The sequence below is a fragment of the Desmodus rotundus genome, chromosome 1 (assembly GCF_022682495.2).
Source record: "Desmodus rotundus isolate HL8 chromosome 1, HLdesRot8A.1, whole genome shotgun sequence".
Classification (NCBI taxonomy): Eukaryota; Metazoa; Chordata; class Mammalia; order Chiroptera; family Phyllostomidae; genus Desmodus; species Desmodus rotundus.
In genome coordinates, this window is record NC_071387.1 from 150,978,642 (window position 1) to 150,994,144 (window position 15,503).

A 15,503-nucleotide genomic window follows, 5' to 3' on the forward strand; every position below is an offset into this window, starting at 1 on the left:
GCACAAGGAGACAGAAGTATATATGCAAGCAGTTTAAACTGTAACCAAACAAACAAAAAAATGAAACAAAGCTCAGAAAGGAACTTGCCTTGCAACTTAGTTAATAAGAAATTAGACAAGGATATTAAACTATGTCTGTCTGATGCCAAAGTCTATGTGTTTAAGTTTATATTACTTTACAATGAAGTAAAGGGGTTATTATTTGGAATATAAATGTTCTTATTCATCATCTGGGGAATCTATGAGCATTTTAATGTTCCTTAGATAGTGTCCTCTCATCACGTTTTCTTTGGGGCTTTGACTGATTAAGTAAAGACTAGAGAGAATTTGTATGATGTCACATCTGAAGCTAACTAGAAATAGTATTACTTACAGTATGTAAAAAATTACTGATTTAAAAGTATAGAAAAAAATTTTTAATCAGAGTAGATAATACTAATAAAGTAGTTTTCAGTTTAGATTATAAACACAGTAACAAAACACTCAGCATTTGTATCTTGCTACAAATATTTGTATTTCTATCTTATTAAAAGATCTATTTATAAGATAAAACTAAAGTGTGCTTCTTTAGCAGATTGATTGCTTAGAGATCATCATTTTAGTTACATAAAAGCTAAATGAAAGTTTTAATGTTTTTTTTCCAACTGTATCACAAGGTGGTTTGTTCCCACTAGTGAAGCAACTCCAATTTCAAAAGCGGCTATTATCCACACCCTTTCTTTTCATTTTACTATAAATTGCTATTCAGAAAAAAACTGTGAATTGAAACATTACTACTCTGTAAATTCATACTGTGCATTAAGATTTTAGATAATCTGAAATCTATTACTTAGTTGCTACTTATAACCTTAATAAATAAAACTTATACAAAATGTTTTCACTTATAGAATATTGATTACATAAGTAGAAACAACCTTTGTATGTAAATTGCTATAATAAAATAGATCAAGGGATCATATGGTTAAACTTTGCACATTCCCAGCATTTAAAAATCAAGGAAAAAATATTGTTAATCAGCTTAACAATAACCCACAACCTTTGGACCAACTCAAAGAACAAATGTAAATTTTAGAAATGTTTATTTTAGAAACACATAAAACTAAAATGGGTATTTTAGTCCAAGAGACTACAGAGAAGAAATGGGGAGCTACATGTTTATAGGTGCACATTTGCATGAATATTCTCACCATGATTCTAAGACCTGGAACACCTAGAATAGAGAACATTACAAAAATATTTAAATTAATTTTTTTACATATACAATATAAATAGATAAATAATATCACTTTTCGGTCACAAAGTAATCATAAACATTAAAGAAAGCAGTGTATTCCAAGCAAAACTATATTTTTACTTTTGAGTCAAATTCTATACTGGAAAAAGACAGCAAAACCTATACTAAAGTTTTCAAGAAGTTGTTTAAGTGCTGTTGAAATTCAGCAAGGCTGCAAATTCAGTCACTAAATCAAATCAAATCAACATTTGGTAACGAGCTCTGAAGTCCATATAAATGACGATGCAAGCTGAACAGGTTTAGAAAGTTGACTCATTTTTTGGCATCATCATGAAAACTCCGTGGCTGACCGACACATCATTTCCAATGTCACCAGTAAGGCCTCAGTGTGTACTCCAGGACACACTTTTAAATTCTCAGGCAGTTCCTTAAGAATACTTGGGAGCTTCAGCAAAGTCTTTATATTTCTAGCATAAAGATCCAATAACCAGTCAGTATGAGCACTGGTGGTTTCCTTATAATTCTTACAAGCCACAAGCAGCTCATTTAGATGAGTTAACCCTTTGAAAGCTAAGAGGAACTCTGAAGATAAATCAAAAATTGAACAAAAATTTAGCAACATCCTACTAAGTAAAAATGAGCTGAATTCAAGTTGCTGGTGGTAAAAATGTTTCTCTGCTTGTGCATGAAAGTTCTCCACTGTATCTTCTATTTTTGTGATAGCAAACAGTTCTTCCTTAATTTGAGATGATAGAACATAATCCAAGGGCAACTCCCCCTTAGAGTTCCTCTGCTGTAGAAGCACCGGGCCTGTGAAAAAGAGAATGCAAAATATTAAAACATTTTTATTTTGGCAGCTTCACAGCTGTTTTCTCTTTCCCCTTATTTAAAGCATCCAGAGCTCTGTTTACAATCATATTTTGTACTAACTCATGTTCATATAATTAGCTGGCTATGCATATTGACTGCCTAGTAAAGGGACATTTAGAAAAACCAAAATTCTAGTCAACCACCTAATGAGAGTTGCCTAAGAAATACATAAATTATAATGAAAAAATCTTTTATGAAATTTTATAAGTTACCATCTTCAAATAAGAATTTCAGTGTTCCCAGAAGAAACTAATCCATATTTTCATCTTAAATTCTGTGTAGTTCTTATAGTTATCTCACAATGTCACCAGAGGGAAAAGTAGCGCCCCCTCCACTGACGACAGGGGACTGTAGCAGTGCAAGGGCTGCAAAACCTCGCACAGACACAGGACGCATTTTTCATTTACCTTTGCTCATGTTCAATTTTTAATACAGGTAACTGTCTTATAAAAAAATATAATGTTAGCTATGCTGTGTCAAACTCAAATTTCATTCACCTACCCTAGATAAACCTATCTAGCCATCTACTTAGAAACTAACCTCTATGTAGTAAAGGATGATGAAGGAGGAGCAAAAACAACAATAATTCATTGTTTGGTCACATAGCAAAGTATGGAAATATCTGTCTGTCTGTCAGTCAAGTCCTGTAATTATTTATGCACTTCGCCATAAAACCGTTATAAAGAATATAAAGGTTTTAGTACTGGCATACAATCAGAATGTCCTACCACCTAACATAGAATATAATATCACAGAGAGAGAATAGTTTAACCTGCTAAAACTCTTAATGATGAATCTGACCAGACATAAGTAGTAGTCTGGATTAAAAAATGTATTTAATATATTAAAGATGAACCACTGATGATACATGATTTATGCGTAACTTGTGAAAAAGAGAATTCTAAATCAATATTAGGTTTCTTTTCATTATCTCAATATTAAAAAATAAAAGTGCTACAAGTTACTCCTGTTAATAATTACAACAAAATTACAGACACAAGACACTAAAAGAAAGGTTTTGGAAACACAAATAAACTCTTAAAATTACTGTTCTCAAGACTGAATGACTAGCAATGAAGAAGTAATCTAGGTACTAAAATGATGGTATCAAACCATTTGACAGGTCCAAACCAAAAATATGACTAAGGCAAAGAAAAGCCTGTTTGATTGCCAAAGGACTGATAAATGTAAGTACAACTAGATTTCCTCTTAGGATAAGGGACTCGTCCTAACCAAGGACCCTAGAAGAATTCACATTGGTTGGTATGATGCTGTTCTCTTCTGAAGAGTTGTACTTAATATAATAATGGCTGTTATATCACTTAGAACATTTGAAGTGAGGCCAAATATTGGCTTGGGATGTCAGATACATGGTTATAGAAAAGTAAAACACTTAGGAGACAGAACAATGTTCAGTAAACATACAAAACTAAAGAATGGAGAACTAAAATATATATGGATTATGAAATGGTGTCAGTAAAACAGACACACGAAGGCCTTTAGGGGGCAGGAGAAGACTATAAATAACCAAACATCTTAAGCTAGGCTATACAGCCTTTCTGAGAAAGAGAGTCAGCGAGCGAGAAAGAGATGGTGAAAAGACATCTAAAGGAAATATGCTTTTTATTTTTATGCAGGATCAAATAACTAATTATGGGGGGAAATAATTTTAAATTTCAAGATAAAATTGGTCCAAAAAACAGGAAATTATATAAACCTTCTGCATCATGAATTAGTCATTAGTTTTCCTTTGTTTTTCTTTTAAAACACAAATCAGTTTTGAATATTTTAATGGGAAATTTATATTATTAAGCTCATATATAAGAAGAACGTCACTGAAAAGGGGTGGGGTCATGAAAGCAGAGATAAAAAATCAGCATAAAAAGCAGTAGTTGAATATTAAGCTCAAGTTGCCTCCATCACAAAACGCCTGCACAATAGTTATCACCATTTGAAAATCCTCCTACTTTAACTTAATTGACTGCAAAATGTGAATGAAGATACTCTAGGATACCTTTTAATAGTCTGAAAGAAATGATTCATAAAAAAGATTAATCGAGTTGGCAGTTATATAGGAAATGAAACAAGAATGAAAAATCCAAGTACTCACAATTGAACATTTATATCCACTTATTAATAAGCTTTCAGAAATGGCTATTTCACAAAGATATTACACACTTTAAGTATAAGTGTTAATTTAAAACCAACATACTCAATTCAAAATACATTCTCATACACAAACCTAAATAGGCTTACTAATGCAAAACAGAAATACATATTATAAAAAGGCTTTTAATTACTTATAAATAAAAGGTGCTTATATTCTAGGAGACTTTTTATCTTTACTTTTTCATTAATATTAAAAAAAAGGCATCTTTCCTTACAGATCTTAAATATACAAAATGCTATCTACTTCTGAGGGATTCATCAAAAAAACTGGATAATTTATCAAAACCGGTTTAGCATAAATGCACTCACCCCCATGCTGGAGTAGCAGCTTGCCAATTTCTACATGTCCGTTTGACAGTGCATCATGCAAAGGAGTCACCCCGTCCACTTGAGTGAGCAGATCTACCTCTGGACAACGTTGCAAAATTTCCTGGACACACACTGTGTTGCCATAGTTACAGGCTTCATGCAAAGGCGTCCAGCCAGCATTGTCTAAATTAAAAATCAAGACAAGTTTTAAAACAGCAAAAGTAGGACTTTTGGTAGTAAAGTAATGATATTCTACTTCCCTTATCAGTGTGATCCGCTAGGTGTTTCATATACAAATAGAATGCTCTGATAAAAATGTGTAGGGTGCAATCGTATTTATAATTTTAAGAAAAATAAATTAAAATATATTAAAACAATTTTAAGATACTGATGTTGGAATCTGATCAAAATATGGACACCAAAAAGTGTTTCTGCAGTTATTAGCTATAAATCGATTTATTATGAATTTCTTGGTTTTGCTATTGGTAATATTTTAAAGATATGTTAAGAAAATATACTGAAGTGATTTTTCCTAATGTTGACATTTAACTATTTAATATCACAAATATTAAGATATTGGATTAGACCACAAAGATTTAGAACTTACCTTTAACATTGATGTCTGTTCCTGGCAAGGAGAGAAGAAGAATCAATTTCTCCACTTGGTTATTTATGCATGCTCTATGGAGGGCTGTTTCTCCTGCCATAAAATATTAATAGATTATTCCAGAGAAGACAAGATATCAACTAAAGAAAATAATCAAAGGGCATGAACTAGGAGATCTGGCCCCGACAGAAAATTATTTATTGAGTTTTCCTTTTGACTGGTTTAAACATCTCTCGCATTAAAAAAGAGGGGGAGGGAACCCCACCAATCCATAGAGCTTCTGTTCTATCAGCAATTCAGCAATGAAATTTTACTGCAAAAGATTTAACACAGGCATTGTCTCCCCCTAGTTCAAGGTTTAAAGCTTCAATCCCGCTATAAAACCCCAAATGATCAGAGAACACCAAAAATACTGGGTTTTACAGCAATAAAAGTTTAGAGTGCAATTGCCCTCTTTTAAATTTATTCATGAACCTACATTAAATGTATGGCTCTTTTTAATACAGCATTTATAGCTTAATTCAAATGAATGTTTCTGGCTAAGCACGAGTGCCTCTACACACTCAAGTATAATTCAGAACTTCAAATCCATTAGATGGTTTGCTGCTTCTCAATAGGCTGTCTGGCTTGGCTACAGCAGCACATAGAAGGGGGAATGGGAGAATCTTAATATAAACACACACACACACACACACACACACACGAAAAAAAAATCCCAGTACCATTTAAACCTGAACAAGAGTGACAAATAGAATGGCAAAGTTTTTTTCTAGGAGAGATGCAATTAGTGCCTGCTGGCTAAAACTGTCTACATCTATCTCTGTTATAACCAAGATTAATAAGATGTAAGCGATAATTTGAAGGGGAATTAAAAAAACATAAAAGTTAGTGCTTAGAAAACAAATGAAATACTGAATCAAATTCTTTCTTGCTGTAAGATACTAGGCATATTTTTACACTGTTCTATTTCACAGACTATCTCCATAAGTCCTACCAAAACATTTCTTCTACATGCATTGAAGAGCTTTTGAAGTTTTTCTCTATTTTTCAATTCCCTTCCTTCCTTTCAAGTTCCTTCTGCTGTTCAGCCTAAAGTCATTCATATTCATTTTACTTTCTAACACAATAAACAAAGAAAAAGGACATTGTTTTATAAAATTAATATTTGAGTCCTCAAATATTTAATACATTTTTTCACATTTTGAGCCAAATGGACAGTTATTTTGAATTTGTAATATGCAACTATGAACTTATGGTGAAAGGGTATAAGAGCTTCACTGTTACTGTTTCCACTGGTGTCATAATGGTAACATTTGTGTTAAAGAGAAAACACAGCACATAAGCAAGAGACTCAGAAATTTACTCGGGCCAAGTATAGACACTTTAAAGGAACTTATATTTGTGAGTTAGGAGATGCATACGTAAAAGAGGTGCTGGAGTGAATTATTACAACACTATTCTTGTTACCCCATCCTTTAGGTACTTAGGTTCCAGAACCAAAAGCCAAACACATTTCATAGTCTGGGCTCAATGCCTGGAAGAAAAGAGTCCATATGCTTAACACAGCTATGTAACATAGCCTAGTCCTCACTCTTTGTTCACAAAATGTCTAGGACTGAAAGAGATGAAGACTGAATTATACTTTCAAATCAAAGATACTGACTGATCCTAAGCAGCAAAGGTTGAGGTAGAAAAAAGTAAGGCGGGCAACTCTGGGAAAAGCCTTATGTGAGCTACACACTGTGTTTAGTATCTGAGCAGAAAAGAAGGGAAGGAATACTGTATTAGATGGGTATTAAAGATTACTTTCTTTATATAAATGACAGTTCAAAAAAAATAATATGCTTTCCAGGAAGGTATTTCCTGGACCTACTCTAACATTTACATTCAGGTATTCATCAGAGCCAGTGTGTAAAACTTGCAAATACTGATTACAATCATGACAAGTTTTTTAGCATAGATTAATATTGACACTTGGAATACCTTTCAAATTAGTCTTGTGGAAATTCATCTTTCTAACTAAAGAGGGGCAATTCTCCTTGGAAAAGGACAATTCTCCTTCTGACTTCTTTTTCCATCTTTTTAATGATGAGGAACATTTAGCAAGGTTCAGTTCTCTGAAAAGAAAGTAAGAAATAATAAAAGCTTGTTTTTCACCAAGGAATGGCAGCATACATTAGCTCGTTAGTATTTTTAAAAGTCTGGTCCTCTTTTAATTTAACCCCCTTTATTTACTCAAAGCTTTACTGCTTTCTATTTATATTTATTTCAACTGTACATAAACCAATTTTAATGCATTAACTTTCATTTTATTAACTTTGTACCTCCAACTGTCCACTGAAAAGTTTATGAATATGGAATGTCATGTAGAGAAAGAGACAAAGTAAAAGTTAGTTGGCAGAGAGAATAAAGCAAAATGCTAAAATTAAAATGCAAGCCCCTACTCCCCATTCTTACTTTAATAGTGGATCCTATTCTCTTCTTCCTAAAGACATTTCTGATTTTTTGAGTTTTACATAATATACTTTTAGAGGAAGTTTTTCATTTGGGGGAAGCTATTATAACAATTCAAAGTATCTCACATGACCATGCATTCTGAAATCTACCTTTATTATATACAAATAGTAATTTAAATCACAGGGCAAAAATTATGTGGGAAAATCACAGGGAAAATGATGTGATGAATAGTTTTATTTCTTTTGGAAAGCACTTGATGTCAATACAAAGCAAGCATGTGCCCTGAACTAAAGAAAGAAAAAATCTGGGTCGTGTGTATTTTATAGTTATAAAACTGAATTTCTGCTCATCATTATAATTCAGAAAATACCGCAAATAACCATAAAGTTCAAGAAACGTATCAGAAAAAAGGGCCACACTCTGAAACACAGCATAGCTGGTATATAGGCTTTACATACGGTAACTGTGGTAGCCCTTCAACTTGTTTCTGTTTAGCACCATTCAACATTAGTAAGGCCCTCTGAGATTCAAGGCAAGGTCGATGTCCTATTTTCTTTGGTATCTGCATCTTTCCAGTCCCAAGAACACCAGTTTTCCCCAAAGCTGGCAAATAGGAATATACCTGTTGCAAAATAATATTATATTGGTTTCTCAACTACAAAGACCTGTAAAGCAGTAAAAATAAATTACTTGATTCATTTCACCATTAAATTTGGTTGTATTTTTTTGGTTTCAACACTATGGTTGTCATACAATCTCCTTTAAACATGCTAGAATATTAGAACAGCTACTAGTTCCACGTCATTAAGTTAATATATATATATACAAGAAAAAAAGCCTTCTTAAAAATTATTATATTTTACAAATTCAATTGCGATCCTCATTTAGAAAAATTCTTTTGATTAGTTTATGCCCAACTTATAATTCATTTGCATATTTAAAATATTTATATTTAATGTACAACTGGTATTTTGTCATTTCCATTTTAATAATGTCTTCCTTCAACAGAAAACAAGTCTGGATGGAATAAACAGAGTAAAACTGCAAAAGTTGTTAAAGACAAGGATTGTTGCAAACCAGTCAGATTAGTAACTATATTTCTCATTTGTTAAAGAAAATGCTAGAGATACTAGATATTAATGATAGTTAAGACAGTCAAGGTAAAACTGGAAAAACTTGGATCAAATGCAGCTTACATGTGTGTATATACAGAATAAAAGGGAATATTGGACATCATTTGCAATGTTTATTTTTAAATACTATTAAATATTATGTAGAATTTGGGGGGAGTCTAGGTCTTCCTTTTTTTATTAAATTTATTTGGGTGACATTGATTAATTAAGACCATATAGGCTTCAAGTGTAGATTTCTCTGAGACATGATCTGTATACTGCATTCTATGAACACCAACCAAAGTCAGATCGTCTTCCGTCACAAGATATTTGGCCCCTTTCACCCTTACTCCCCCATTTCCTTTCCTCTGGTAACCACCATACTATTGTCAGTGTCTGAGTTTTAGTTTTATATCTCACAGATGGTTCTTAGCTTTTTCTGACTGACTTATTTTGTTTAGCATAATATTCTTATGGTCCTTCCACGTTGTTGTAAATGGCAGTAGGTCTTTCCAAAATAATCTTATGTGCTATGGGAAATCACTAAAAAACAAAGAGTCTTGATTTATTTTCCTGTTATCAATCCTTAATTATTGTCAAGTAATTAAACTTTCTATTCATTAATTACTCAATTAATTAAGGTAGAAAAATACATGCTTACATTACTTTAAGGTAGAAAAATACATACTTACATTGAAAGATTTATGATTAATATGCTCTAATTATTGGAAACAACTAAGAATGTTTTAAAATTAAATTTATGGACTCACTTCTTAGAAATTGAAAGAATTAGAATAGAGTGGTGCTTACCATTTTCTGAAGAGAGAGCGGCTCAGAAGAAATACTGATGGAACTCTGGAAACACAACTTTTTAAAAATTGCCTCTGCAACAAACATTTGAAGCCAGGAGGATGAAAACGAACAAATGAAAATCTCTAATTCATGGGAAGAAAAGTCTGTGGAAAGCAAAAGAAGTAAATATAGTTATTGCTACACCCTATAAAATTTCTGTCTATAGACTATCTCCTCTGTGGATTTTATTCATGCAAATGGCGATTCGTACACCAGTAAAATTCAACCGCATAATTTTAAACCATGAAAAACAGACAATATTCCCATTCCTTGCCTTTGAAGAGAAATTGTTTTATGGCAATGTTCTCACATTTGAAACAATCATTACTTTTTATTATTTTAAATAAAAGTCATGAAATTATATATATACATGAGAACAGACTGGTAATAAATGAGACAGACATGGGATTTATCATTATAGTTTCCAATTAATGTGAAAGATCTTTTCCCACAATAGGGTTGCATTTTTGGAAAACCAGTACTTGTTTTTCAAATGGGCACAAGTGTATTTAATTTGCACTGATCAATCTTGAGCTGATAGGAAGAAATAAATTATACCCTTCCCTGACAATACCCATGAATCCCAACACATAAGAGGAGGAAAGGTAAAGAAGAGGGAAAATGTAACATAAGAGAACTTCTTTAGGTTCTAATGCATAACGACTTCTTTAAAAGTTTGCACCCACTCTACTACAGCCAGTGGGGGGAAAAGTATAATTGTAAATGACAAAACCAAAACACTAAGAGTCTTAAATATCTTCTTTCCAAAATCCCCAAGTTCTCCAATAACATGGAAATGTATAAACACATGAGTCAAAAGTGATAAAGGACTGGAGTGAATACTTACCATGTAACCTATTTAATATTATGAGTTCTCCAATAATACTTCCTGCATAAGAATGAATAATATAGTGGAATGATCAAACAAACAAAAAAACCCATAGCATACTAAAAGAGCTAAAATTCAGCCAAAACAAACAAGATAAAAACATTGTGGTATTATATAAGGCAGATTAACTACAAACCCTAGAAATATGAAGAATTAGGAAAAAGTCAATAAAATTAGCGAAATAAATATAATAGGTTAGAAGACATTTTAAAATTAGACAGAATGACCACATAGACTTGAGATTCCAATCAAGATGGCAGAAGAGATAACACTGTGGTCATCTTTTCCATGATCACATCAAAATTACAACAAGTTATAGAACCACCACCCTTGAAAACCACTTGCTAAGCAGCCCAAGCCCAGCACTAACGGCAGCCAGCCCTTGGTTCCCAGGACAGCAACGCCCGAGTATATCCAAGTCTAACACAGGCAGCTAGCAACTCAAGATCACTTTGTAGCTCCCACCAGGTGGCCCCTGGTTACGTTCGGGCAATGACTGACCTTGGCTTGAACTGAAGCCCCTTTCAAGAGGCCCCAGAACTAACACACCTGGTGAGCGACCTTAGACCACTACAAAGCACCACCCAGTCAGATCCACAAACTTCACACACAAAGGGTGGACTCTCTAGGCACCAGAGCTCTGCTAAAACAAATCCTGCTCTGTGGTACAAGCCCTCCAACAACAGTGAGTCTGCTAAGTCATGGCCAGTCCTCATGAGACAGACCTCACTGGGTTCCTCTGCCCACTGCTGAAAAAATACGGTGACTCCCAATGTCAGTCTTATGAAAAGGAAAGGAACTATTTCAAAGTTAGACAGATTAAAAAAAATGGCAGAATTCTGCTGTGAAATCCCACACTCCCTGTAGAAACAAACAAACAACAACAAAAAAAAACCCCACCCATAAACACACAGTTATGCCTCCCTTTGCCAAACCAGGTCAGTCACAGGCACTGTCTCTCAGGAAAAGAAATAGAAGTCTGCAGCCCAGCTAGGCAGATTCCAGTTTGGCTTCTCCCAGTCCACTGCCCTCGGCTAGGCTCCTGCTCTTAATCCAAAACTGCAGGGCCCCTCCCCATGGTTGGTTGGTGGGGGTCCTCCTACATGGCAAAGACTGCATTCTACGGTCCCAAGCCGCACGGTTAAGCCCTAGCATAGCTGCTATGCTTCAGTTTAAATCCCAGCTGGTTCTTCCTCCATAACTCCTCCCACAATGGGTTACATCTGCCTTTCTTGGCTGCCATTATTAGTCTGGGCAGGTGTGGCCCTGTGACCTAGGAACCTCCTCTAAGTCTCTCACACAGGTGGTACAGTAACAGGGGACTACCTCCCACCTGTGCCACAGGTTGGAGTCATGCCCATCTCCCTGGCTCCCTGCTTGACCAGCACAGCTATTAGCATTACTAAAACACTGTCCAAGATCTTTAGATATGCAAAGTAACTCTGAATGGCCCTTCTCCCCATCCCCTAAGCCAGGTTAGTGGGGCACTTCCCCATTTTGGGGACCTCTACATTCCCTGTTACACTCACAGAGAGATGTGACTGATGTGACAACAGTAATTGTGGCTCAACTACAGCAGGAGGGCAAACACAACTCACAGAAGGGATATCCCTGGAGGATCCAGCTCAGGCAACAGGTGACTGTACTACTAGGACTCACAGGACACCTACTACATAAGGACACACTGCCAAAACTGGGAGGGGTAGCAGATCTACCTAATATTTAGAAACAAACGGGGAGGAAGTCAAAATGAGAAGATGACCTTCTGAATGGGTGAAGATATTTGACAGTAATGCATTTGATAAGAGGTCGATGTCCAAAATATACAAAGAACTCATACAACTTAATACCAAAAAAACCCCAAACAACCCTCTTCAAAAAATCCAATCAAAAAACGGGCAGAAGACCCAAACAGACATTCCCCAAAGAGGATATACAGATGGTCAACAGACCTCTAAAAAGATGTTCAAGGTCACTAATCATCAGAGAAATGCTCATCAAAGCCACAATGACATATTACCTCACACCTGTCAGAATGGCCATCATCAGTAAATCAACAACCAAGTGCTGATGAGGACGTGGAAAGTGGGGAACAAACCCTTGTGCACTGTTGGTGGGATCACAAACTGATACAGTCACTATGGAAAACAGTATGAAGTTTCCTCAAAATATTGAAAATGGAACTACCATGTGACCCAGCAATTCCACTTCTAGATACTCACCTAAGAAAATCCAAAACAGTATTCAAAAAGATATATGTATCCCTGTGTTTACTGTAGCATTATTTAAAATAGTGAATATAAGCATCCTAAGCATCCACTGATGGACAACTGGATGAAGATGTGGTGTATACATCCAATGGAATATTACTCAGCCATAAAAAAAGAAATCTTGCCATTTGAGATAACATAGGTGGACCTAAAGAGTATTATGCTATGTGAAATAAGTCACACAAAGACAAAAACCACACGATTTCAATTATATGTGAAATGAAAAACAAAATAAATGAACAAAAAATAGAAACAAACTCATAAATACAGAGAGCTGATGGTTGTATGTAGAAGTTTAATGGGGCTGGGTAGAAAAGATGAAGGGATTAAGAAGTACAAGTTAGCAGTCATGAAACAGTCATGGGATGTCAAGTACGGCACAGGGAATATAGCCAATAATACTGTAATAATATATATGGTGCCGTGTGGGTACTAGATTTATCAGGGATCACTTCGTAATTTATATAAATGTCTAACCACTATGCTATACACTTGAAACTAATATAACATTAAATGTCGATTACAATTTTAAAAATTTTTTAAAATAAAAATAAACTAGTGTTTCCCAGTAGAAATATAATCCAATATTATAATTAAAAATAATTAGATGATAAACGTAATATCAATATAAAGTATAAAATTGACCACCTCACTCAAGGGCTGAGTTCCTTTGTGCTGTCAGATACCCAGTGAAATTCCTGTCTGGCTCAAACGCCTTCCCAAAAGGCTCAGGCTCTCACGTAGCTGCAGTCATTAACTGTTTCTTTTCCAGTTCCCTGGGTGTGTGTCAGGGAGGGGGTATGAAAGAATGAGGGATTAAAGGGGGAGAGTAGGGTAATCCCTGGAGAACATCTGGCAATTTTGGGTTGTCACAACTGAGGAAGTGCTATTGGCCTCCAGTGGGCAAAGGCCAGGGATGTCACTAAACATCCTACAATTCAGGGTTCATCAGGCCTTAAAACATAAACAGGGCCCAGGCTAAGAGAGAAACTTTGCCTTGACTGAAGAGACTTGCGGTTCTTGCCTTGAGGCAGACTGCCATGTGGGCAAATGGCTCCAGTCACATGTCAGATAGGTCTCACCTACTTCCAAACAGACAGGATTGTTGAATTCAAATAACACTTTCCAAAATGGCTTCAACCATTTTTTGCAAGAAATGGAGATGAAAAAGTAGTTCCTTACAACCTTTTATTATAACCGACTACTCACAACCTTCTAGGCTGTTAGTATTATCTGAAACTGTACAAGTAGTAAACTGAAGGATTATCTTTTGAACATTAAATCTCGAGTCATATACATTTAAAAAAACATATCTATCATCATGGAGTTTATTATAAATTGATCTCTTAACTTATCAACTCTAACCAGAGGCAAAAGCAAAGCATAAATAACTTGTACTATACAGTTCAAATGACATCATTCACCTTGGAACTTCCAAATGTAGTTACTCAGCTTGTAAGCATTTGATGGGTTGAAAGAAATAGGAAATACAAACTATAATGGATCCGAACAGTAGCAAGTAGCATCATATGCAAAGGGAATGATAAATAATAAACAAAAGAACATAAGAAACTCAGCTCCTGGACTGTAAGACCTTCAAAAGGATTATTTTTGTAGCCCTCAAAGCTTGTAGGTCACTAACCTGCACAAAATAAACATTTAATAATTGATAAATGAATGAACAAAAAATGACTGGCAGATAGCCACTTTAGGATTATCTTTATTTTAATCCTCATGCAACGATACGTTTTTATTGATTTTGGAGAGAGAGGGGAGAGAGACATAGAGAGACATCACTGGGAGAAAGAAACATCAGTTTGTTGCCTCCCATTCACACACTGACTGGGGATCAAACCTGCAGCCTAGGTATGTGCCCTGACCGGGAATGGAACCTGAGGACTTTTTTCGTGTACAGAGGACGCTCCAACCGAGGGAGTCATCAGACCAGGGCCAGGAGGATCTCTTTTAAAAAGTTAATCAGATTGTGCCACTTCCTTGTTTTCTGACTCCTTCACATATCTTAGAAGTAAAGTCCACTTCCCCTTCTTTGGCTTTATTCTGGCCTCTCTTCTCCTTACTGCTTACTGTCAGCCAGGCACTAGGTTTCCAACAGGGCCAGCTCTTTCCTATCCCAGTTTAAGTAAATGTGTGTTCTGACTGCAACACACTTCTCCAACTCTGCCAAACTCCTACTTAGCCTTCAGGTTCTGCTTTCCATGACCACCCAGTAAAAGTTAGTTCAACCATCTCTACATCTAGTTTTTCTCATTGGAGCACAAGGCATTTTTAAATGACATATTTACATTAACTTAATTACAGTCTGCCTTTCCCACTGAAAGCTCCAAAAAAAGCAAGAACCATGTTTTGTTTCCCTCTTCCACTGCATCTGAAGTGTAAAGATCCATGACTGGTAGGGGGACAATGAAAATATGTTAAATAAATGAAGGGAACAGAAACATTTTGACGAAGATAGTAAAATCATAAAATTTAAATTTTGGGAGAAGTTTGAACCATGGAGAAGGATTAGAATACAGATTTTAAAAAGGTAAAAATAAAGGTTTGAGAAAACTACTTATCAACAAAAGATGATGATGTAGCCTGACAAAGGCAAAGGAAGCTTTATTAAAGTCATTCAAAGGTGTGAAAAACGTTAGAGGTTTAGATGACATTTTTTTCCCACTGAAATCAGAAGAAATAAGTTTAAGTTAGATATATGCAAACTATGTCTTGCTGG

General features: G+C 35.0%; 1 protein-coding gene across 4 annotated transcripts in view; it reads right to left on the minus strand.

The window, feature by feature from the left end:
* Nucleotides 1–1,112: 1,112 nt before the first annotated feature.
* SLF1 (SMC5-SMC6 complex localization factor 1) overlaps nt 1,113–15,503 on the minus strand; it is a 66,502-nt gene continuing 52,111 nt past the window's right edge. For all 4 annotated transcript variants that reach the window (XM_045197840.2, XM_045197839.2, XM_045197838.2 and 1 more), the window contains 6 exons: nt 9,569–9,714; nt 8,105–8,268; nt 7,173–7,306; nt 5,190–5,282; nt 4,583–4,765; nt 1,113–2,044 (listed from right to left, as the gene is read on the minus strand). In XM_045197840.2, the coding sequence (XP_045053775.2) occupies nt 1,563–2,044; nt 4,583–4,765; nt 5,190–5,282; nt 7,173–7,306; nt 8,105–8,268; nt 9,569–9,714 (1,202 nt within the window). In that variant the 3' untranslated portion in view covers nt 1,113–1,562. The remainder of the gene's footprint in view (nt 2,045–4,582; nt 4,766–5,189; nt 5,283–7,172; nt 7,307–8,104; nt 8,269–9,568; nt 9,715–15,503) is intronic.